The 24,295-nt window shown below is 40.7% G+C and overlaps 1 protein-coding gene across 8 annotated transcripts in view; it reads right to left on the reverse strand.

Moving 5' to 3' along the window:
* Nucleotides 1-497: 497 nt before the first annotated feature.
* mcf2lb (mcf.2 cell line derived transforming sequence-like b) overlaps nt 498-24,295 on the reverse strand; it is a 49,295-nt gene continuing 25,497 nt past the window's right edge. For 3 of the 8 annotated variants that reach the window (XM_085435765.1, XM_085435763.1, XM_085435766.1), the window contains exons 4-33: nt 20,091-20,181; nt 16,703-16,822; nt 16,449-16,565; nt 15,278-15,427; nt 15,031-15,155; nt 14,316-14,430; nt 14,124-14,243; nt 12,855-13,046; nt 12,568-12,759; nt 12,196-12,355; nt 11,463-11,521; nt 11,281-11,366; nt 11,063-11,129; nt 10,860-10,975; nt 10,681-10,750; nt 10,493-10,585; nt 10,054-10,146; nt 9,823-9,948; nt 8,602-8,823; nt 8,416-8,508; nt 8,246-8,324; nt 8,066-8,138; nt 7,809-7,915; nt 7,449-7,541; nt 6,967-7,026; nt 6,383-6,448; nt 5,617-5,726; nt 2,879-2,991; nt 2,687-2,790; nt 498-2,590 (exon numbers count right to left, since the gene is read on the reverse strand). In XM_085435765.1, coding sequence (XP_085291891.1) covers nt 2,511-2,590; nt 2,687-2,790; nt 2,879-2,991; nt 5,617-5,726; nt 6,383-6,448; nt 6,967-7,026; nt 7,449-7,541; nt 7,809-7,915; nt 8,066-8,138; nt 8,246-8,324; nt 8,416-8,508; nt 8,602-8,823; nt 9,823-9,948; nt 10,054-10,146; nt 10,493-10,585; nt 10,681-10,750; nt 10,860-10,975; nt 11,063-11,129; nt 11,281-11,366; nt 11,463-11,521; nt 12,196-12,355; nt 12,568-12,759; nt 12,855-13,046; nt 14,124-14,243; nt 14,316-14,430; nt 15,031-15,155; nt 15,278-15,427; nt 16,449-16,565; nt 16,703-16,822; nt 20,091-20,181 — 3,292 coding nt within the window. In that variant the 3' untranslated portion in view covers nt 498-2,510. Of the gene's footprint in view, nt 2,591-2,686; nt 2,791-2,878; nt 2,992-5,616; nt 5,727-6,156; nt 6,235-6,382; nt 6,449-6,966; nt 7,027-7,448; nt 7,542-7,808; nt 7,916-8,065; nt 8,139-8,245; nt 8,325-8,415; nt 8,509-8,601; nt 8,824-9,822; nt 9,949-10,053; nt 10,147-10,492; nt 10,586-10,680; nt 10,751-10,859; nt 10,976-11,062; nt 11,130-11,280; nt 11,367-11,462; nt 11,522-12,195; nt 12,356-12,567; nt 12,760-12,854; nt 13,047-14,123; nt 14,244-14,315; nt 14,431-15,030; nt 15,156-15,277; nt 15,428-16,448; nt 16,566-16,702; nt 16,823-20,090; nt 20,182-24,295 lie in introns of all 8 variants that reach the window. The other 5 variants (XM_085435767.1, XM_085435764.1, XM_085435769.1 and 2 more) reach the window with 4 other exon arrangements.

Below are 24,295 nucleotides of genomic sequence, written 5' to 3' on the forward strand. Positions count from 1 at the left end.
CAATATTTTGTATTTTTTTAAAGTTTAAAAAAAAAAATTAGTAATAAAAATGTTCTCTGGCTGGGGAAAAAAAGTGGAGGCAAAAGCAACCTACATTGCAACCTATATTAGTTCACGGTTCAACCCATTGTCTATCTAAGGAAATGATCCTTAATACTATTTTAGAAAAGTTTCTTATGGGGTTCCAAAAGCCGTAAATAGAGAGTGTGTGTGTGTCTCTCTCTCAAATACCACATTTCAATGAAAGGGGTATGTTAGTTCCTTACTACGATTTTTTGTTTGTTTGATTGATTGATTTATTTATTGGGGGGAAAGCTATGAAAAGACCTGGCAACCCGTTAATTTGTTTCAGTTTCGTTTCTCGCTTTTTGTTGTTAGCCTACGACCACAGCTCTTTGAGAAACAGCTGGTTACAGAAATGTTTCAGGATGACTCAGAAATCAAAAGCAGAAGGCTTCAGATTACATCTCAGCACCGAGAGAGAGAGAGACAGTAAGTGAATTGTCACAAGTCATTTATGTAAAAAACAAAACAAAACTGGACAAGTCACAAAGCAGTGACATCACCATACTTAATGTACAATATAGCATCTCCTTTAACAAACATGACAGACACATATTAATAAACAATATCTACATTCCAAACATTTTCCCTCTGCTGGGAATAAGTTAGCCTATACAGTGATCTCCCATTATTCACATGGATACATTTGTAAAACTGTAGCATATATGAAAATGCACAAAGAGTTTGACCAGGCTATCAGAGACAAAAGCAAAAGGACAAAAGCTCACACACACAAACTCTGGAGAGCTGGTGACAGAACAGGTTTCTAATGACAGACTGACAGCAGACAGGAGGAGAGTTTACAGACAACAATAAAATTAAAGAGTGGATGAATATCTGTGGGTGCTTCATACAAATAAATAAACTTTTTTTTTTTTTTTTTTTTTTAAAGTGGACAGAGAGTTGGCTCTCAGGAAAAATTCATTCAAGCTAAAGAAAGTGGACATTGCCCTCTTTCTCATTCAGAGTTAAAATATGAACTCCTGAAGAAATTAGTGCATGTGAACACAAAGACAGCTGTTGTCCACTAACCTCTCCCCGCTTTTAGTGTGAGCATAAATAGATGCATTTGCTGAGATCAGTCCTGCTGGCCCATTCATACATCTATTACATTATCAGCACGTGGATCTTCTGTCTCCATGACAGATCTATACAGTGAAATTACCATATGCATGTGTTTTGTTCCTTCACAGTAAATGTATAACATTCTGAATGTGCAGTGTATGTGAGAGGTTAGAAAAATTAAATAAAAATGCAGTTTTGTTTCATTAACTCATGACTGCCAATGGCAGGAAAACACAGCAAATATGTCTCCTCATATGCCACACAGGGTGAGATCCTATATGCTAAAATGTGATGGAAATACCCCCTGGTAGCCCAGCCCCGTTGATTTTCATGCTGTCAGCCCGGTGTTTTTTCTTGGTTAATTGTTCTTTAGGTTGATAATTAATGATCTATAATCTATGTTCAGGAGGTAAGCATCCCTTGGAGTAAGGGGTAGGAGGTTGTCATTCAGACTGTCATTGTCAGAGTGCAGTCTTTGCCCTCTTAAAGGTGTGGCTGGTTTGTATTTGCTATTGGCAACTCAGAAGAAGAGCTTTTTGGAAGAGCTGAAGCTCTGCTGGTCTTTTCCTATTATGGCAGGTGTGCTAGGACCTTGAACATTGGGACATGGGGGGCACTGCAACATGGGACCTGTCTTTGATTTCTTATAATGAAAAGAACAAGAGAAAAGATGTGTTCATACTGGGGCATTCCCACTGAGCTGTAAACATGATGAAACAGGCATATGGAATAGCAGATGTGCCTGCATTCTTCAGGTGTCGTCTGTCACTCAACCAGGGGTGCGGCCACCTCCTGGAGAGCAATGTGGGGTGTCCCATCTGTGTAATCTGTGCAGCGGCATCTTGGGGAACACCCTGTACATTTGTGAGGTTCTGTCAGCCTGTGGATTCACGTTACCAGCCACTGGTTGACTAGAAGTTGTCTGTTCCTCTTGATGCTGCTTTAAGTCATCCACTTTGTTTACTGCCACTGGCAGTAAGGAAGAAGTAAAACAGTACAGAAGTTTGATGACTGTGGTTCTGTGAAACCCAAGATGATTGCCAGTCATGCTGGTCACTTGGAAAATTTCAGCATGAGAAGTTTCATAGAGCTCATATGTAGCCTACCAAGTTATTTATAGTGCATATGCACAGGTAGCCTACACATCATGCATATGATTTTGTTTATATAAGATTTCAACACGTGCAGACTATGAGGAGACATTTTGTTTACTGCCACCGGCAGTGATCCTAGAATTCATAAAACTATAGTTACCTTTGTAACTTCTGTTTTCTGTGGAAAATTGACAAAATTCATGATTACATATGCTGGCAAAACGGTACAGATAGCCACATGATGTAGGAATGATGGCAGTTTGATGATGAAGAAAGTGCAGAGTATTTTCAGGGTTTGATATCAGAGAAGCTTGTGTAGGTCTCACTGCAGCTAGATGATGTGCTGAGGTTCCCAGAGCCACTGCCTTCTGTTTGAAACACAGCCACATTGAGGAGTTAATGCATGTGTAACAAATGCATGTTGGATTTTGACATGATTTATTTGGGACTGTTTCTTAGAATACCTGAGCTGGTGAGAGACTGACAAGACTTTGATTTTCCAATGAGGTTGATAAGATTAGCAGCAGGAATCCAACCCTCCTTAGATGTGTTTAAGTTACGCACAAGCCTAGACACAAAAGTATAGTTAAACCAATGCTTCTAAATTATAGATTTTTTTATTAGTTCACATAGATAATATAAGGTTGTAACCTCACCACTGTCCATTGTCCCCCTCCTTGACCAGCTGCACTACATCTCCGCTCTTCACAGAGAGCTCTTGAGCGCCACCGATCTCATACTCAGCCGTGACGGTGTATTTTCCAGCACACTGTTCATAGTCAAGATAAGAGACGGATTCAAGAGAAATTCAGCAATCTTTCCAGATCATGAGTAACACGTTAAGATAATTCCATAAATGGATTTCCATTAATGTCACACAATACAAAAAACAATTGCATGCCTTCAGTTACCATAGGCTCTTCCAAACCTCCAAAATCATGTTTCATGCGTGTTGAATTGTCTCTTCTTCACTTTACACTACAGTTTTAGATCTATTAGAAAGTAATGGCTTTATGACAGTTCTGAAGTCATTCTGTGACAGCTCAGATTAATAAGACTCAGCAGTAATTGATATCAGAGTTTTGACAAAAGGTTAGCAAGAGTTGAAATCAGCTTTAAGCTTTCAGCTGTTTGTGGAAGTCTTTCTTCTGAATTTATCAGTATTGGAAAGCAGCAGCATCCTCCTACGAGCACAACAGTGGCAACTTTATCAAGTACTTATAAAGTTACAGTTTTAAACTGTTACTATTAACTAAAGTGTACAGCAATACTTTTCTACAATGGCAGAAAGACTTGCACACATCATATGGTAAATGGCCTGTATTTATATAGCGCTTTTAATAGTCCCTAAGGACCCCAAAGCGCTCTACATATGCAGTCATCCACCCATTCACACACACATTCACACACTGGTGATGGCAAGCTACATTGTAGCCACAGCCACCCTGGGCGCACTGACAGAGGCGAGGCTACCGGACACTGGCGCCACCGGGCCCTCTGACCACCACCAGTAGGCAACGGGTGAAGTGTCTTGCCCAAGGACACAACGACCGAGACTGTCCAAGCCGGGGCTCGAACCGGCAACCTTCTGATTACAAGGCCTATATAATACAGGGAGTGCAGAATTATTAGGCAAATGAGTATTTTGTCCACATCATCCTCTTCATGCATGTTGTCTTACTCCAAGCTGTATAGGCTCGAAAGCCTACTACCAATTAAGCATATTAGGTGATGTGCATCTCTGTAATGAGAAGGGGTGTGGTCTAATGACATCAACACCCTATATCAGGTGTGCATAATCATTAGGCAACTTCCTTTCCTTTGGCAAAATGGGTCAAAAGAAGGACTTGACAGGCTCAGAAAAGTCAAAAATAATGAGATATCTTGCAGAGGGATGCAGCAGTCTCAAAATTGCAAAGCTTCTGAAGCGTGATCATCGAACAATCAAGCGTTTCATTCAAATAGTCAACAGGGTCGCAAGAAGCGTGTGGAAAAACCAAGGCGCAAAATAACTGCCCATGAACTGAGAAAAGTCAAGCGTGCAGCTGCCAAGATGCCACTTGCCACCAGTTTGGCCATATTTCAGAGCTGCAACATCACTGGAGTGCCCAAAAGCACAAGGTGTGCAATACTCAGAGACATGGCCAAGGTAAGAAAGGCTGAAAGACGACCACCACTGAACAAGACACACAAGCTGAAACGTCAAGACTGGGCCAAGAAATATCTCAAGACTGGTTTTTCTAAGGTTTTATGGACTGATGAAATGAGGGTGAGTCTTGATGGGCCAGATGGATGGGCCCGTGGCTGGATTGGTAAAGGGCAGAGAGCTCCAGTCCGACTCAGACGCCAGCAAGGTGGAGGTGGAGTACTGGTTTGGGCTGGTATCATCAAAGATGAGCTTGTGGGGCCTTTTCGGGTTGAGGATGGAGTCAAGCTCAACTCCCAGTCCTACTGCCAGTTTCTGGAAGACACCTTCTTCAAGCAGTGGTACAGGAAGAAGTCTGCATCCTTCAAGAAAAACATGATTTTCATGCAGGACAATGCTCCATCACACGCGTCCAAGTACTCCACAGCGTGGCTGGCAAGAAAGGGTATAAAAGAAGAAAAACTAATGACATGGCCTCCTTGTTCACCTGATCTGAACCCCATTGAGAACCTGTGGTCCATCATCAAATGTGAGATTTACAAGGAGGGAAAACAGTACACCTCTCTGAACAGTGTCTGGGAGGCTGTGGTTGCTGCTGCACGCAATGTTGATGGTGAACAGATCAAAACACTGACAGAATCCATGGATGGCAGGCTTTTGAGTGTCCTTGCAAAGAAAGGTGGCTATATTGGTCGCTGATTTGTTTTTGTTTTGTTTTTGAATGTCAGAAATGTATATTCGTGAATGTGGAGATGTTATATTGGTGTCACTGGTAAAAATAAATAATTGAAATGGGTATATATTTGTTTTTTGTTAAGTTGCCTAATAATTATGCACAGTAATAGTCACCTGCACACACAGATATCCCCCTAAAATAGCTAAAACTAAAAACAAACTAAAAACTACTTCCAAAAACATTCAGCTTTGATATTAATGAGTTTTTTGGGTTCATTGAGAACATGGTTGTTGTTCAATAATAAAATTATTCCTCAAAAATACAACTTGCCTAATAATTCTGCACTCCCTATATAGCATGAATACTGGGAATCGTTCCATCACTGTTGTCTGAAGCTATGAGCAACACTGACATAAAAGTGTATTCTATTTCTGCTGGCAGTGTTATGGTACCAACAATGATATCAAATGTCTGAAAACTTTGAATGTAACCTTAGATATAAATACTGGATACCATAGCACCAACACTGTGATTACAAGCCTGCTATCTGTTAGTCATACACAGTGACTCACCAGCTTCTTGCCATTTTCGTCTTCTGGGTCAGAGTTAAGAGGATCTTCAGCGCTGGAGTAGCCGTCATGTTCCCCTGAGGCATCGAGTGACAGGGAGGCTTTATTCCAGCCTGAACAGAAAAGGCAAAAAACAAAACAAAACAGGTGCTTAGTTTGCAGCAACATTCAGCCTCAGCTACTGTCAAACATGTACGTGACCTGAAGGGAGAGTGATGAGTATGGAAGAACCACGATAAGGTCCCCATTGTTAGAACAAAAGTGGCTAAAATCAGGAATCCCAGATTACACAATCAGATCCACAACTATGCACTACAGAAAAACTCCAAGATGGTGGAGACTGGCATGCAACTTCATATTTTAAACTTTCTTCAAACAGAGGTATAAAGTGGGCAGGCAAACATGCCTCTGTGTCAGAGGGTATTCTATGATTTTCTCTGCACTTGAAGGGGATGTGGAAAAGACAAACGCGCTGCCTTTAAAAGGTTCATAGCAGTGAAACACCCTGACACAGCCAGCTGTGGCAGGTTAGTGCCAATATACCTCTCCACTTTGTCTGTAAGAGACTAGAGGTGCTGAACCACCTGGCTCTGGTCAGGTGGAGGGCTGGAGGACCTGCATCTGAGGGACAGGAGGCAATGGAAACACAGCTAGTCACTTTTCCTGCTGTAGCTGCAGCCAACCAAACCTGTGTAAGACCTTGGATGTATTCAAGCATTATGGAAAACAACTAACCCAGCAAGGAGGCTATGCAGTGGCTGAACATTACCTTTAAAGCCAAATGGTGTGGGATCACTCTGGCGTTTCGTCTTGTGATCTGGGCTGGTGGGAGATCCTGGGGAAAAAAAGTAAAAAGAAGAGATGAGGTTGAAAGTTAAATCAAGAAAGACATAATTATCAAAAAGTAATATTCAACAGGCCTATTTTCATGAAAGGAATGAAGGAAAGGTATAAAGGAGGCATAGAAAACAGCACTTTCTCAGCTCAGACTAATAAAACAAACAAAAGTCAACTAATACAGAGGTAGAAAAGTAACTCTAACTAAAACAGCACCTGCAAAAAGTAGCTGAACTCTGCAAGATTTCAGAATAGAAGCTGCTGCCATAGAAAAAGTGCTTCAGCAACACAGAGGCCGCTCACGGGAGACATTTTGACATGTTACAGTATGCAGGTGTAAGGTTTTTGCACTTCTGTGGTTCTGATATTCTGCATGCTGATTTATTCTGTTTACCCTGACATAACTTTCAACACCTGCTCAGATTCACATGCTTTTCTTAACAAAGTCAAAATGTCAACTGTGCACATGCCATTACATTGGATGAAATAAAACTGGGGTCTAGAGCTGTGCGATACCTGATGATGGGAAGACTGTCATGGGCAATGTAAAACTTTTGTCATCAGTACTTGAGGGCTCTGTGGAGGGAAGCATGCAGCATTTCTGACTAAAAGGCTTTAATAAAATCCCCCAGATACTTTCTCCAGACTGAGCAACAGTCACACACTCATGTCTTTGTGGTAAAAGTGAAAAGAGTGCTGTCAGAAGTTAGCTTTACCCAGAAGTTGTGACAAAGTCAGGAAATAGGTTAAAAACATAATTGTATATGATCTATGATGATTTATAGCAATAACTTCCTGCAAACTCACTTGAGCCTGATTATTTCTTGTCCTAAAGACATGAGAGTGATCCAGCTTCTAACTGATGTAATATTAGTGTCTTAAGATGATTAAACAAAAATGTATTGCGTCACACTAAATGGAAAAATCCTTTTTTTGTTTCACAGATGCAGAAGATGACATATCAGGTGGATAATGGAAAATCTCTGGCTTGCAGTTACCTTTCTGAGCTTTGAGGTTACTGAAGCCCTGTAAAGTAAAGCGCTTTTTAGCCACAGCAGCTCTGTCTGAGGTCGGGCTTGTCACACCCTCATCTGACTCAGACGGAAAGCAAGGAGACAAGACAGACGGACAAAAAGAATTAAGGAAGAAGGTAAGTTGGGTTAAGAGGGAATCAATACGGAGGGAAAATGGAACTTGATTCATTGGGAAATGAGAAGTTAAGACACGAACCAATCATAAGAAGTGGGAAAGCACAGAGGTAGGGTAAAACAGAGTTGATGCAACACATGCATTGCAAATGTTACAGTTAAAATTTAACAAGAAACAAGGCGGGTATCCCTCGTGCGCTCTTCACTCACCTTTCCCTGCAGCCTTTACAGAAGAGGAGGAATTGACATCAGGACTGCAGGACTCAGCTTTCTTCTCTTCTCCCTTTTTAATGCTCTTCTGGCCTGTCTTGAATGGGCTGCAAGTGGAGAAGAGAGCAACATGAGAAGCTTCAACAATTTCTGAAAGAACTGGCCCAGATTATTAAAAGTTTACAAAGGGCAATCACATGGAAAATGTTCGTAACACCAGTGAGAGAAAGTAAATGAGGTGGGGAGTTCGGACTTACCTGAGACTTACGGTTCCAGTGGGAACAGGTGGAGCATGGGTGGCCTGATCTGGTGCCCTCTGCTGGCTTGCTTCTGAATGACACAAATGAGAGAAAAACAGCGATGCTGGAACATCACTTCAGCTAAGGCATAAGTTATAGAAAAACTTTCATAATGGCTTTCATAATACATGAATGTACCTCTGCATTCCTCCAGCTGGGTCGTCAGGACCTTCCTGATCTCATTTACCCAAGTGGTTTTGACTTCAGCCGTTGGTGCCTGAGACAAAAAGGATGTACACCCCTCAAAATCTAACCATTATCAGAGTATTTGCTCAGTAGTTGTTCTTTATTAGTCTTTGTTTATTTACCTGAACAATATAGACTTCTTCTCTGGAGTTGCACCAAATTTCAAACTTTTTGTTGTCTCCTTTTGCATTCTCAGTGATGCCCACGGCTCTCATCTGTTCAATAAACAGTGAAGAGAAATATGCATCTTTGTTACCACATCAGTAAAAAAAGAATCAAATGCAATTTGCAACCTTAGATGGGCTCACATTCAAGGACTGCTTGAAGCTGTATGAAGGAGCTTTCTCATAACCTTCCCCGTTCTCCTCTCTCCTCTTGCAGAAGAGCAGGGCCTTCTCGTGGAGGAAGAGGTGTCTCTGCATGGGCTTGAAACGGGCCAGATCCTTAACCTTGGCATGGCCTTTCTTGTGCTCGGTCCACACACTGAATGACCCTTGCATAAGCAGTTTACCCAGCTCACTCAGATTACCCTGAGAAATGAATGGGTTGAAGGGAAGAGATACTTTAATTTAAAAACAAAAACACGCTGGATATGCTCTAAAATAGTTTACAGATGCCCAAGTTTGACTTTCACACACCTCAGTCTTTATGCCAAATGTAGCTCTCTTTTGTGCTGTATGCCAGAGTTATCTGAAGTGTCACGATTATGACAAATATATCTTTCTAAATAATTTATATATACACTTGTAAGTGGCTGCCAAGTTTTAACAGGCGCAAGAGCAGAACACTTGTCTAATTTATCCTAATTTCAAAGCTCTCACGTCACTTATCATCATGTTTCCATCTGCTAGATGAAAGTAACAGTGGAATTCAAAAGGAGTTTCACCTTTCTGGACCTTTATATCTCAAATGATCTGTTAACACTTGATCCTTTGACATCAAGGAAGTCGAAGGATCATGTCAGCTCTTTTCTCCCAACAGTTTTCACAGTTTGCACATTATTTTTGAGTGTTACAGATTTGCATATCTGGGCCACAGATATGTTGTTGCAGTGCAGTTCTTTAATGTTTTAAATATCACAAAATATGTAGACTTTCTTACTCGAGTCTTTGTTTGAACTGATTTTACATTTTGATTTAAAAAAAAGAGCTTTCAGTTTTGCTTCATGGATTGTAAAAAGCTCTATTATATCATTTAAAAGAACAATTTCACCTCAGAACCTATCTGACGTCCATGACATGTCAGTGACATACACTAAAGTATTGGCTGGCAACTGTTATTCCTTGAATTCAGGTGTTAACAGTCCCATTGCCACAGGTGTAGCCTATAAAATCAAGCACCTAGCCATGCAGTCTCAGTCTACCTTCACAGATATTTGGGCACCTTTGCAGCAGGCCAGTTTGTGAAATTTCTTCCCTTCTAGATATTTAACTATAAACTGTAGGTTATGGTGGCTCTGAGAGTCCATGTAGTGGATGCCAAGCATCTGTTAGGTGACTGATAAACTCTGCGCCTGTTTAATGTCTCACCTCAAATCCTGTAATGGCGATAAGGTGCATGGAGTCATTGACAGCCTTGAGGATCCCCACGATGGAGGTCAGCGCATCCTGCAGGTCATCAGCCCCTTCACAGCCCTTACTGTACTTCAGCATTTCCTGAAGTTAGAAAAAACCGAAGAAACAGCTCATAGCAACCACACGAAAACAGAAAAAAACAGTTGTAGAGTCTGTTTGATTTGTGGCCAACAGATAGATTCACACCTTCAGTAGCAGCTGGTACTTGGTAATCCTCTGAACCGGCTTCAGGAGATATGAATCTAAACCCAGTTTATGCTCCAGCTTTTTCTGGCATTCCTGATGTAATAAAAAGAAAATGATGTCAAATAAAACATTAACACCTTTTTACTCTGCCCACCTGAGCGTAAATCTCTTTTGAGCTACTGTATCTCACTGAAAAATGTGTTTAACTTGGTAACTTGAGTTGTTATATAATGCTGTGTTTTTCAAATATTATAGCTTTTAATTTCCCACTGGACGCTGGAAAAATCAGTTTGCAATTTTTGGTAACTAGGCAACTGAATTTAAGTATTTATACAAATGAGTTTTTAAAAATATTTTTTGGGAGGTTGTTATTTCCCCAAGCAATGAAATGTTAAATGGGTTAGGCTAACACAAATGTGCTGACGGCTGATTTGTTCACCTGGAAGAAGGCGCAGTCTGAGCACTGCCTCCACAGGCTCTCAGAGCGAGGTTTGTTGTGACAGTACTTCTCATAGATCTGCAGGTCTGTCATCTGAGGGGAAAGCAATGAAAAAGATTTGTACAGCACAGTCCCTTCCTTCAGTAAAATTTGTTGTGTGCCTCTCGGCTATCTCACCCTTTACTCACCCTCTCTAAGAAGCATCTACCAACCAACTCTGGGCAGTCTGTGTACTGCTCCAACTCCCTCAGAAAAGTTCTGGTAAAAAAAAAAAAAAAAAAAAAAAAAGATTTTGAATGTGTTTATTGGCCTTGATGTCCAACACAGGACAGATATGATCAGTGACCACCAGATGGCGCTCCGTTACCTTTTGTGAAAGTGGTAAATTTCCGGCATGTTGCCAAACAAAACCTCCTTTTTGTTCTGCAAAGGCGCAGGGATAAGGTGAGACATTGCTGGATTATCCATCTCAGAGGCGTATCCCTGAAACAAACCAACAAAAGCACAATATGAAATACCCAGAGCAGGAAAAACAGAGCGCAGAAAACCTTCTGTGGAGTGATTCTACACCTGTAAGACACAGAGCAGCTCCTCCACGTAAGCCCTCTCAGTTTCCAGCAGCTCGTTCATAACATGTCTGCAGAAAGGCAAAGGCAGAGAGATCAAGTAAGGGGTTTGGTGTACTCAGATAGCTGCACGGAGCTTTAGATCCCCAGATAACCCTTTTCACACAGCCCATCTGCTGTGTAATTTGATTACAGATGAAAGAGTTAGTGTTGATCCCTCACCGCCTGAGCACTGCCAGGTTCTCCTCCTCCTCTGACAGAGAGGTATGTCTGCTGCTACTGTATTCGTTCTTCAGTTGGCCATTTCCCTAAAAAAAAAGGGGGGAACATTGGATATGGAACAGACTCCAAAGTCTTCAGAAAACACTTGTACAACAGTTTACAAACAGAATCTTGAGTCTCACTTTTTCACAGTTGCCGGAGTCTGTCTCTGAGCATTTCTTCTCCAGCTTTGCTCTGCGTGCTGGGGATGTGAAAATACAGGGATGATTTTCAACTTATTAAACTATGTAATAACTATTAATAACTTTGATCGTTTTAGCTGGTCATGAGGAATGTGGCATGATATTAGAAAAGCTGCATTCAAGGTTTCCAAATACTTTATTATTGTAAGAAGCTGGTTTCAGCTCAGTAATGCTTGCAGCTTGAAACATCCTTTTTGCAACATGTATATTATACATTGTGTGGCAATTTTGTATAATTAATACAAAGAGGTTATGTGGTTTCTATTACTGTCAATGCTTCAATATACTGACTAATAGAATAGCTGTGAAAAACTATAAATTAACTGGAGAGTGTGTAAAGGCCCTTGTATGTAAATGTGTAGGATGCAGGATAAATAAAGAAAATGTATACATTTTTTTTGTCGTGAAAATAATGATTTCAAGCTAAAAATATAAGATTTTTTTTATTTCCTTCTACAAGGTTGTTCTGCAATAAGTTATGTATCCTTATTGTGTTTGAACAGTGGAAAATGGACTGTTAATGCATGGTCTCAGGTATTGCACACATAAGACCTAGAGACAGCATCAACAGGCTTCAAGTAATGCTAAGACTGAAGAGCACAAAAACCTGAGAAAGTCTGAAAAGGCTCTGCACTGCATGACGAGTGTAATGTACGGCCGTGTGAAGACTGACCAGGTGAGCTGAGAGGGGATTTGATGAAGGCTTCGGGTCTCGGGGCTACTGGCTGCACAGGCCTGGTTTGTTTAGCTGCTAGCTTCTTGAGGCTGACTCTCCTCTTGTCAAACATCTCCTGCATGGACGCCTGCTTCTGGAAAACTTTCTCCACTTGGTCCTGATGCACAGGAAGCCACCGGAAAAGTGTCACCATTAAATGTGTTATTGATGTATGCCAACATCAGTAAAGTCGTAACACAATAATCTGAGATGAGATATTATGCAATGTTAGACATTAGCACTAATGTGGTCATTTTTGTTGGCGAAAACCTCAGCGATGTGACGTTTGAATGCAACACGTGTGTTCTCCTCTCATGTCAGTCCTCTTACCCTAAACTGCTGGTTCAGCACGGCCTCGTAGTCTTTCCAGATGGTGCTGAGGTCTGTCAGCTGATTCTCGCCTGCATTATCCAGGTAACGTTCCAGCTCCTGCAGGGCCAACTCTGCGCCCTCATGTGACTGACATTTATCAACCGGCTGAGAAGCCAGCAGGTATATGCCATCATCAACCCACTTTGATGCCTGCAGAGGAGAGCAGAGGAGGATGAAAGTGGAAAAACCAGAAACAACACAAGACAAAGGGACTAATGGGGGCATGTATGCAGTTGTCTTCTCACCCGCTCCAGCCGGTGGTGTAGCTCCCTGGCTTTGAGGAGATGGTCCTTCTTGGCTCTCAGATTGTTGTTCACAGTTTCACTGATTGTTCTAAGCTCACTGCATTTGGGCTGAATGGAGTCCTCAGCGTAGTGGGACTTCTGGATCAGTTCATCACCCTCCTGGGACAAGGCTGCAGTTCTGACCAGAACCTCCTGAGGACCAGTGTAGTGCAACAGTTCAGTTCTGACCTCAGCTCAGCGGACAGTTTGTTCCAAAGAACAGGACCACAGTTATTGAAAGCACACTGAGATGACCTGAGAGGTCCAGTTGGGTTATAGACACTGAGTGAGTCAAAAATATATGGGGTTGTTGTGCACACAGGTATTGTGCTTTGAATGCACTGTGCAGCTGTGACACGAATTTTAGGAAATATAAGCCTAAAAGCTCATATTTAAGAGTTCCTGCAGAGTGTAATGGGATTTTGTCCAGATGAAGCTGCTGATGTAGTTTTGGTTCTTGATTTAAAGCTGATTGCACTACTTTTTTATTTAGGTCTTTCTTGCTTAGTATGTGGTTCTGTTGGTCAGTGCATAGCATGTTTCAATTTGAATTACTTACGCTTTTACTTTAAATTTGTTTAATTTTTTGTGTAGATTGTTGTATTTTTAGACACAACCTTGTTCTTTTTCCACCCTTGATGTCATCTGAGTTCCCTTGCTCCTTGCTAACCTTCCTTAAGCTTTGGTTTTCCTTATTATCTTTATGGACTTTAATTATTCTCACAGTTTGGGAGAAACTCATCTAGTTTGATGTCCTTAAGTTGGACTTTTTTAGTGATCCCTGCGTCCTCTGTGCAGTACTTTATTAGATAAACGCACATTATGAAATAAGAAAACTTGAGAAAATTGCTGCACTTTAGACATTTTACACATGAATATGAAATATAAAGATGTTTAATCACATTTCATGATGATGATGAGCACTATTATCTGTTCTATCAACCTTACTACATAAAATCGCAAACAAATGAGTCATTTTGAACAAAATGAAGCACATCTCCGTTTTTTTAATTTTCTTACATGAAAGTTTATTTAAATATCATTTAATTTCAATCATCTGCTAAAACACAGCCGGTGATTTGTTTTTGGAGTGTAATGTAATTTCGAAATGACAAAAAAGAAAGCAGAACACCTCCCCTCCACCCCCATCCATATTATAAAGCATCTTATTCAGCTGTTTGGGTCATGATTACACAAAGCTTTAATTGTGATGATTCAGGTGTGACTTACACAGACTTTCTCCTCGTAGGTCGTGAGCTCAATGAAGATGTGGTCAGCATGGGCTGGACTGATCCCAACCTCAGAGAAGGTTGCAAGTTTCTCAGACACCTGATCCAGCAGAGCCCTCACCTGCACCAGAAACACAAGTTTTGAAGAGATCCAGTATGCGGGATTTCAATATATAAAAAAAGTCCTGCTCACCTCTCGGTAGTTATGCTCAAAGTGGCGCAGTTGAAGACACTGCTCTAGTTTGGTTTGATGTCTCACCCAGAACTCATCAAAAGCTCGTTCTGTCTCGTCCAGCTGAGACAGCAATCTGCCAGGCAAGGCGAGAAAGACGGAGAGGAAAGAGCCAGCGTTAAATCGAGCTAAAGCCGTAGGGGGAAAATTAATGAAGCAGAGAATGCTGACTGAGGTTTTCAGATCCTCTTGGTTTATTGTGTTTGCATGTTTTTATGCTATTTAGTGGCAATAACTATTATGATTATTGTGGAGATCGGTTCTCTCAATGTGCCTTAAAATACCGTGTGACCTCAAAGCATACTGACTTGAAACAATATTCCTAAAATAGCGAAAAGAGATGAAACAGGCCAGGAAAAAATATCTTGCATTTTAAAAAAGGCTTTAATTTTTGTTACGTAAATACATCAGGATGTGAAATGCCTTTATAATTCAGTGCTGGCCTGATATGCTTAGCTCTTAATTTTAACTTAGTTCAAAGCATGTCCGAAAAAATCTAGGGAATCATTATTTATGAATTTCAAACAAATATTCATCCCACAAAAAGTTAAAAGTTCTGTCTCAATCAGCAAAGAAAAAAGTGCTCCTCTAATATCTCCTAATGTGCCATGACTGGAAGTTTTTTAGTTTTCAGTCACCGTCCCGCAGCTGTGCCACTGGCGTAACTGGTTCCAACCTTTGAACTGTAGCCAGATTCTCCAGTTCATCCTGGTTCATGTTGTGGTCGGGGTCTCGCACTACAGGCTCATTGATGCTCTCCAACAGCCTGCTGCCCTGACCCAGAGCCACCAGTAAATCCTCCTAGAAATACAGAGACAGATGGGGCAAGCATGCATTATCTGAACAGACCAATGAAGCAATTAATGCATATCATATTACTCTTGTAATTTCAAAGAATGCATTTTTATATTTGAAGGTATTACCTTCATTCTTTCTTTCTTGCTGGTGTGTGTGCTCAGAAGGATGGTTGTGGCCTGTATTTCATTTGGGAGTTCAGTTTCTGCCAGCTCAGTCCCAAATGACTGCAGAGTCTGTGCCGTTTTCTTTACCATCAGTGCAAAGCCTTCAATAGCCTGAATCACGGGAGACACAACAGAGATTTTCATCGAGAAAATGCCAAATTTTCATTCTCAGGTGATGCTGATAAAATGCACTGTGTTCTTGTAACATGTAAAACAAATCATAAAGTGCACTTTTGAGGGGATTGGCTAGTTCCGAATTGCAGTCTGTAAGTAGAATACTTTATGACAATATCGTCAGTACTCAATTTGCAAATATCACTTTACATTTTGATCTTACTGTATAGGCGGAGGTTAAAGTAGACTGGATGGATCCAGTTCTGGCACTTTTAGCTAATAAGTGATCAAATCTTATCAGCAGTTTAATATCTAATAGAACCGAAAAATTTATTTTTCATGTGCTGCAGCCAACTTACAAGCCAGCTTCCACATTAAACACAAGTAAGGTGTTCATGGATAAACAGAGTAACACTTATAACCTTCAGGTAATTTCAAATGCTTCAAAAAGTTTAGCAAATATCAGCAAATACAAACTATTTCTGTACCGTTTGGACCACAGTGTGGCTGCGAGCCAATTGTGTGTGGTATAGCAAGTTCCCTCAAAGAGATGGAGAAAGGTATAAGACAAAGAGGACAGGAGAGGAAGATGAGAAATTATTTTCAAAGGCATCTGATAAACTGGAAATTTAAAGCTTATGTAACCATGCTTATTCTTTGGTCATCAGATGTTGGACCTGTACATGGTACATACTGTATATATGTGCTGGATGAAAATGCTGGGGATTTTAGTGCAGGCTGTAGTGGTTAGTTTACAGCACTGTGGCACACAGACTAAGCAGTGCAGGTTGTGGTGTTCATTGTAAGTGGTTATGTCAAGGGTAGCACATTTCAGTTTAAATTAGATCTTAAAGTATTATTTTTAAATGATCCCGCCCCTAATCCTTACAGCTGCATTGAATACTAGAGTTCTCCCTTCTACCAAAACCCACTTTAACCCTTGCTTACAGGCATGCAGAAAAAGGTTTTTTTTTTTAAATTGTCTTATAATCAATGGATAGTACTGAACAGTACATACTGTGCGGTGAGAGATCCACTTCTCATGGCAGTACTCCTGTGTTCCCCCGAGCTCCTGGGTCAGTTGGGTGCGATCAATATAAGAGTGCAGCTCAGTTATAGAGCTCAACATAATCACCTGAGAGAGACAAACATCAACATCTTTGAGCAACTATATTTCTTCTTCATTTTTTTTCCTATTTGAGAGGAGAACACAAGTCACTCATGGAATAGACACAAGTGTGTTTTTGCACAGGAGACCCAAAGCGCACGCACCGGCACCTTCATCTTGAACTCATCCTTGTTGAACTTGAAGAGGATGTCGGAGAGTGTGCGTTGCAGAAGGGTAGTGGGCCTCAGAACCAGAACCAGCTGGAGGTTCCCTGGGAAGGAGCCCTGACATAGGAAAGGAGACCGAGTATGTAGTAAGGCAAGCAAGTCATCACACTTCAGTTGTACATGTTCTGTTTTTTTCTTCTTTTGTTTTCCTGCTGACAGCATGGACTTCTCATATATTACTCCCCCCCTTTGTCTCTCCTTCCATCTCCCACGTGATAACACCGATGTGAAGAAGCTAGTAGACTACCAGAGAATGAAGAAAATGTGGAGGGTGCAGGGCGCCATCGCATGCCAGGGACATTAATCTTCATGTCTCTGAGATGCTTCTGCATGAATAATGAGGCAGACGGCGTATTCACACATGTGTGGAGGCACATTCAATCAGGGTTTCCCCTTACTCAGTTGACATTGTCAAGCTGAACTGGCATAGTTTTGAGTTGTTTGGTGACAAGGAAGTTATCAATTTATCTCCTTTTTAGACACATCTATTTCACATCTTATCCCTGTATCTGAGGAGTATTTTTTTAGCCCTTTTCACAGCTTGGCTGCACAGTATAAACACTAGGGGACACGTCTATAATTAACTTGATTATTTCTTTGCAAAAAGAAAACAAAGACAGTTGCTTCAAACAACATACTCAGCACAAAAACAGATTTCACTAAGCAAAACAGTTTTGCTTCATGTGTTCAGAACATCCACATAAATCCTTTTCATATGTATCTTTCTGTCCATCTACCACACACTCTCAGCCAACAGACCCAATAAAAGCTAATTAAAATGTCATGATTGACACCCACTGACAGCATGGAGGGCACAAGCTGATCTCCCTTCTTCAGGCAATACAATAGATAATGCAGCTTTAATTAGCTAATGACCTAAATGGATGGTTTGTCTGATTGGCCATCCTCCTCGAGTGAGTTGGGGAATGCTGGTCCAAGCAGAAGTGAGAGCGAATACATTGTTCATAAAAGAAATCCTCTTGGGAGCAGCATTATTAATGGGATTAATAAATCAATCCATTGTTTGTCCTTACTGACCCGCTGGAAGAAGGAAGATAACTGGTTAAAATGGTCATTCACCATCTGCAGAGATGAATCATGCAATCTGCAGAACATATGGCTCTGTTTGTTAGTGGTAGGTGTTATCACAAAACAGGCCTGTTATTAATTATTTTATGATTAATGGATCTGGCAGTCTTGTGCAGAAACAAATCTGAAACGAGTAAATGGTAAATCTGGTAAGATTCTATATTTTATCACCATCAAAAAAACAAAATCCTAAGAAATATATATGCAAATTAATATCTGAGCCTGTGTGTAGCAAAGCCTGATATATCCGATTCCTGGTAAGAATCCAGAATAGCTGTTAGGAACTTTAATGTAATGTATTGTTAAACCTTCAGAGAATACATTGAACAAAGGCACTGCTGTGAGTCCTAGTGCACTAGCTAAATATAGTCCAACTAACACAGTGTGTTTTCTAAAACAGTCGCAGGAATTAAAAATATATATTTTTAGAAATATAACTATATATTCATGTGCAGCAGGTTATCTTCTTTAAATTAAAGTTCTCATAGGCTAAAGGCTACAGACAGTTTTGGGAGCTGACACTATATTATATATCCAGTCTTAGCTTCCAAGCATTCATCCATGTTGCTTGGATCTGTTGTCTCTGGCAGTCATGCACTACTTGCTCTTTGACAATGGCTGACACACACACGCCTCAGGAGGAGCCTGATAAATGACAAGCTTTAGGTAGTGACAGACTTAATTAAGACCAGTCTACAAACACTTTCTCTCATAAGACTCAGCTCAGCTGTCCTCAAAAACACACTGACCCACATTCAGGCCCACAAGCCCACATATGCACGAGTACACACATCTACATAGACATGCACATGCACAGCAAAAGACAAAGAGCATCACTCCTCAGCCGCCTTATTTTCTCACAGACACAGACCAACACACAGACGGAAGAACCTCCACTCTACAGATAGCGCCACTTTTCATCACCACGTATTTAACAGCCTGGTGGAATCACTTCAAGCAGAGTATTAGTACAGGGCTGACTGAATGGCCCCTTATTACCAGCCTGTCAACCTGTAAAAGTCTGCCTTGTGGGATTAATAAAGCTTGATTTAATTTGAAATGACTGAGTGGGTCTCCCATATCTCTGGAGACAGTGGGTGGTAATAGCCATCATTTGCTCTCCCACTCAGGCATTTCATCTTTTTATACATCTGCCTCCTTCAGTGTTTTCAATAGACACGTGAGGATCTGCTTCACACAAAAAATGCTGTTCTATGTAGATTTCCTTAAGGAAAACTGTCCTACACACCATCTTTGTCATCTGCCGTGTCTGAAAAATCCTGAGATTCTTTTGATTCCAGTGGAGCAATTCTATGATACTGGAGATCAACACAGTAGCTCATTTTTGTTACATAAAGAAGCTACTAAGCCAAAGAAAAGTGGCCTTCTTTCATTAGTATATGAATCATGGTGCTTGTCAGCAGTCCATTGGTTTAGCTCCAGTTAAACAATACTGAGAGATTGTGTAAGAGGGTGATTCCCACCCCCATCTATATACACTATGGAGCGCTGCCAGTGCTTCATCAACTCCCTACAGAAAGCCTGAAACATGGATGATCATATAGACACTCTGGCTCACTGTACACAAGTAAAGCCTGGGACAAATGAAACATGCTCCAAAATAACATTCTCCTTATTCTGTTAGTGTCAGTTTTCCATCTAAAAAGAAGCAGGATTAATGAGCAATGGAAGAGATTATATCAGAAGTTCCCTCTATCCTGATGTATCATGCAGCAGCTGAAAAACATACAAAAGGCTACTTTGCTTAGTAGGTTGTGCAGGAGTCCTTTAAGCCACTGTGAGCAGCATTTAAGTGACTCATTTATACTAATTTACTCAATTGTTTATAATAGAGGCCCAAATATCAATCAATGTAAAGCCAAGATGATGAGTGAAAGATTTAAACGAATGTGTGAACAAAACAAACACATTCTGCTGTATTTTCAGCTTATTTTCCCCCATAGCTGTGAAAACACTGGCTGTGATGGTAATGGTCGAGAGCTTATGGCTGTGCTTTCTCATATATTAGTGGTGGAGCTGTTAAGTAGAGGAAGTTACAACATCTCTCTGAGGCCTAATAAGCTTCATCCTCCCATGGGTGATGGTGTACGGACAGTTCCTGTCAAACCTCGGTCCCCTCACTCTCACAACTGATGAAATATCTGTTTCTGTCCCAGTGAGACTCATGCAGAAGGCAAGTGCATGCTCAGATCTGCAGAGGCAAAGACAAACTTACTGCAATACGAAGCAGGGTCCCCTTTACAGCTGCCCATCGGTCTTGCCGGCGATCAATCACCAGGATGAACCCCACGCCTGTTGACGACAAGCTGGAACACACAAGGAGGAAACATTTTCAGCACAAACTAAACAGATCTGTTGTGACCAGCTTGATGGTTCAAGGGTGAGAAAGTTAGCAGCACAGTGAATGTGGAGGATGTCATATCAGTTTGTTTGTTTGTTTTACATGGAAACAGCCTGTACTACAACCAAACGACAGACAAGTAGGGAATTCTTTAAACACAAGAGCTTTAAGAGGTGGGAAAAAATCCTCTATGGCACAGAAGTGAAGCCAAGTGCCTGTTCACAGATTTCAGTTTTGTTGTGCTGCTCTTTATCTTCTTAGACAGCTGGCGCCATCAATAAAAGGAGATACTGTGAAGCGCCTCCAGATTTCTTGGCCACCAGCCCCCAGCCCTCACTTCCCCCATTCCCCTGCTCTTCTTTGTGGTCCCAGTAGAAATGGGGAGGGGATGGGTAAACACTGACAACAACTACTGATGGCCGCACGTGCAGTTTACCAGCAGAATCCTATCTACACTACCTGAAACATGTGCATCCTGTTTCAGGTAGTGGTAAAGCACCGTCATTACCTTTCAAGCAGAAATATTCCAGTAAGCTTCAAGTATTTGTTTTCACATCTTTCATTCTGCAACTATTGACTGCGTAGACAAGGTGGCAGCAGTTAAAAAAAAGAGCGGTCCGTGTAACAATGAAGGCAAAATGAAAACACAGTAGATGCAGATCCCAGTGTGTTGTGCTGTTTGAAGCAGAGGCAGCCAAATGTTTAAGACCATTCCAGGATCCAGACTCTGCACCCCCTTCACTGCATCTGTGCGCTAACCAATGAGAGCTGAGAGCTGCTGGAATAAGAGCCAACCAAACCAAGGGTGCATAGCAATGGGCAGCTTTATTAGCCAATCAACGGATCAAAACAGATGTGAGTGAGGTTCTGAAGAGCATTTACAGTGTGCACCCAAAGCTTGCAGTATTAGTAAATCTATTCATGTCTGCCTCTCTAGTTAATGCTGTTACTTACTGTATCATTTACATTAAATTACTCATGACACTTCCTTCCCCTTTCATCTTTTCCTTTTTCTCCTCCTCTATCATCCTCACTTTTCACCCCTGCAGTTTCACACAGTCATTGCTTTACAATTCATGTGCAGAGGTAAAGTGAGACAAGAGCTTTTCATCCTTTCAGACATTTATGACTCCTAAAATAAGAGGGTGGTTTATGCTGAACATCCACTGCCAGGGGATGGGAAATTTAATCATTTGGCCTATCAAGTAGTAGCACAACTTTAAAGTAAAGTATTAGCAGAAATTTGAAGGTAAATGTGAATAAGTGGATGTACAGTTTTTTGTGTAGCTATAAATTTTTTTTGCAAACACACAATTTCCCAACTACTGCAAAAACTACTCATTTAAATATTCATAGATATTTTCTGGTGCTTTGGGGGCTGCGCATCCATGAGTGTCCTTCTAATAATTGGATTTCTAATGTCAAAGGGTACAGAAGCACCTCGAGCTGTGAGTCGAGCTGTGAAAAAGCTTTTGCCCAAAGCCACTGCAGTGATGGGATGAGTCTCCTGGTTTAGTGGATATGCAACACATAACACGCATGGTACAGCTCCGGCCTCCTCTTGTCTTTTAACAGGGCAAAGAAATGTGCATCTGTGTTATATAATAAATAAGAAGCAAACCAATTGTTAATTTGTGAATCTATAAGAAACAAAATAAATTAAAATAAACTTTAATTTGGATTATGCTTATGAAAACAAAACCATTCGCCTGACTTCTAAGGGGGATTTTCTCGCAGTGATTGTATCCATGTTAATTTAATGTATTATGAAGTTGAAATGATTTTCTCTAGCAAAGACCAAATTAATATAGACTTAGATCAGAGATGGTATGATTTCAGAGAAGTCATTTGGGCCTCTCTTTCTTTCTTTGGTCTTTCGTTATCAACAAAAAGCTTACAATTTGATTGTACACACTAACAATTGTAGTTGTGTCTTTGTTGAAATATCACACAATCTGTGTATGTTCAGACAAAACCAATCACACCAATTTTGAGACCTACTGCCAAAACATAGCTGACCTGCTTATAGGTACCTGGCTAATGTGTCTGAGGGAGCATTCCATTAGTATTGTCACAAAAATTGATATCCGGATGCTAATCGCTACTAAAAATGACTACAAAATTAGATACTCAATCAAAATATTACCAAAACCAACAGTGCGATCTTTGGGTCCACCAGTTGTGGATAGAGCAGGCACAGAGCCCCTCCCCTCACTAGCAGCTGAACACATGAGTGGTAATTGACATTTAAAACAGTGAACAACATTTTATGAGGAATTTCAAGAGGTCAGTAAAGCTCCTGTTTCAAGAAAATTGAAGTATTGAACATTCTCACATGTGACGTTAGACATTTAACTATTTGAATGGTCACATTAGAGTGAAACTGTCTGTGGAAGTACTGAGGTTTCATTTTATTTTCGGCATCAGTCTGCAAAGTGTGATATGAGGAAGACATTAAAAGTCATATATAATTACTTCCGTACTTACTATAGTAATATAACGAATGTAGAATGTTCTGTTCACTGATTATCTCATTCTAAAGGTGAGAGTTCAATTTCCTCAGGCCAGTTCTCAAGGTCCTTGCATGGTTTTTGAAGAATTACAAACTATAATTATTTGATGCTTTATACTGGTTTATTTAACACGATGCAAAACAATAACTTGTATTCAAATTGTCTGTGTCAACATAGTGTAACGAGATCTGGCTGAAGGACTGATGAAGTTATGTGATGGCAACGTATCTGTTCATCTATCCCTCTATAAGGCACAAGAACTGCTTTTCTACTTAGAAATATTAGCAGATTTCAGTGAAAGCTGGACATGGTGTTTATTTACTGGGTTTAAACCCAAAATGAGCTTAAATCCAAGATCATATTTGCTGTTATATAGGCATTTTTTTCATTTTGGCAAGCATTGGTAGGTCCCCTAGAGTAGTGGAACCACTGCAGACACTGGATGTGCCATATTAGAAATTCATACAAGAAGTGAGGAAAAACAAGGTCCAAATGTAAGTGACCTCATTTATATCTGGACCTTGCTGCGGACCTTCTGTTGGAGATTGGCATTCCCAGTTGTGCTTTGGTAAAAAAACGTAGTTATGCTTGTGTTGTGATGTGCATGTAGTAAATGTTATATGCTGTAAACTGGATTTCCTCCATGCAGTCGTTATTTATAAAGTACTCTGCAAACCCTAACATTACGGCTAACAAGTGGATTCTCCTGTTTCGGTGCAGCTAGCCAACGATAAAGAATCAGTTAGTGAAAAAGACGCAGAAAGTGAAAAAGACAGTAAAAATAAAGTAGCCACCATAAACTGCTTTTTAGTTTTAGCTTCCTTGCTTTCCACTGAGTTATCGCTTCTTTCACTAGTTATTTTACATAAACTAATCTAAGTCTATTAGCAGCAACCAACCCACCAACCCTGTGACATCACATTCTGTACTGGCACAAGATGTTGCAATGCATTTGCTAAAGCCTGTAGCTTTAAACACTTCACAGTCACAGACTGTTAAATCTATCACAATTCTTTTAAGAGTAGAGCTCCATGGTCTTAACCTTCATACGTAGTGTTTCATGTCCACTTTAAGAGTGCACCAGCTTAATGCCCCTCCCCCCACAGTCTGTCTGCTGACTGTATTCCCCAAGATACACAAACCATTTACGGGTTCATTTACTGAGTGTTGGTGGATGCAAAGAATAGAGTCAATTAATTAGATTCCTTCATTCACAAGACAAGACCCAAATTAGTTTAGTAGTCAACACATCCCAGCAACCAGCCGTCAAGCATGCACACGTACGTATGTATGAGAGTATCAACATAAGAAATTATGTCTACAATTAATATCGATCCTGTGGTATTAATTTCAAACAAGCAGCAGCTGTCCAAGGTCAGAACAGACATTTGTCCCTGGATTCTGTGTGCCTCATTCGTGGTGTCAGTCCCTCAGGTATCTCCAGCCATCTGTCTGTGCATTCAGAACAGCTTGAGGCTGGCTCAGCACCATCTCACCCTGTGGCTGACCCTCACTCACTTGACAGAGTGACCAACAAGTAAGTGCATTACCTAAATTGTATCCAGT

Source organism: Copadichromis virginalis, linkage group LG16 (genome assembly GCF_057382275.1).
Source record: "Copadichromis virginalis isolate Kocher_CV1m ecotype Utaka linkage group LG16, C_Virginalis_male_GT1.1, whole genome shotgun sequence".
In the NCBI taxonomy this organism is placed as follows: Eukaryota; Metazoa; Chordata; class Actinopteri; order Cichliformes; family Cichlidae; genus Copadichromis; species Copadichromis virginalis.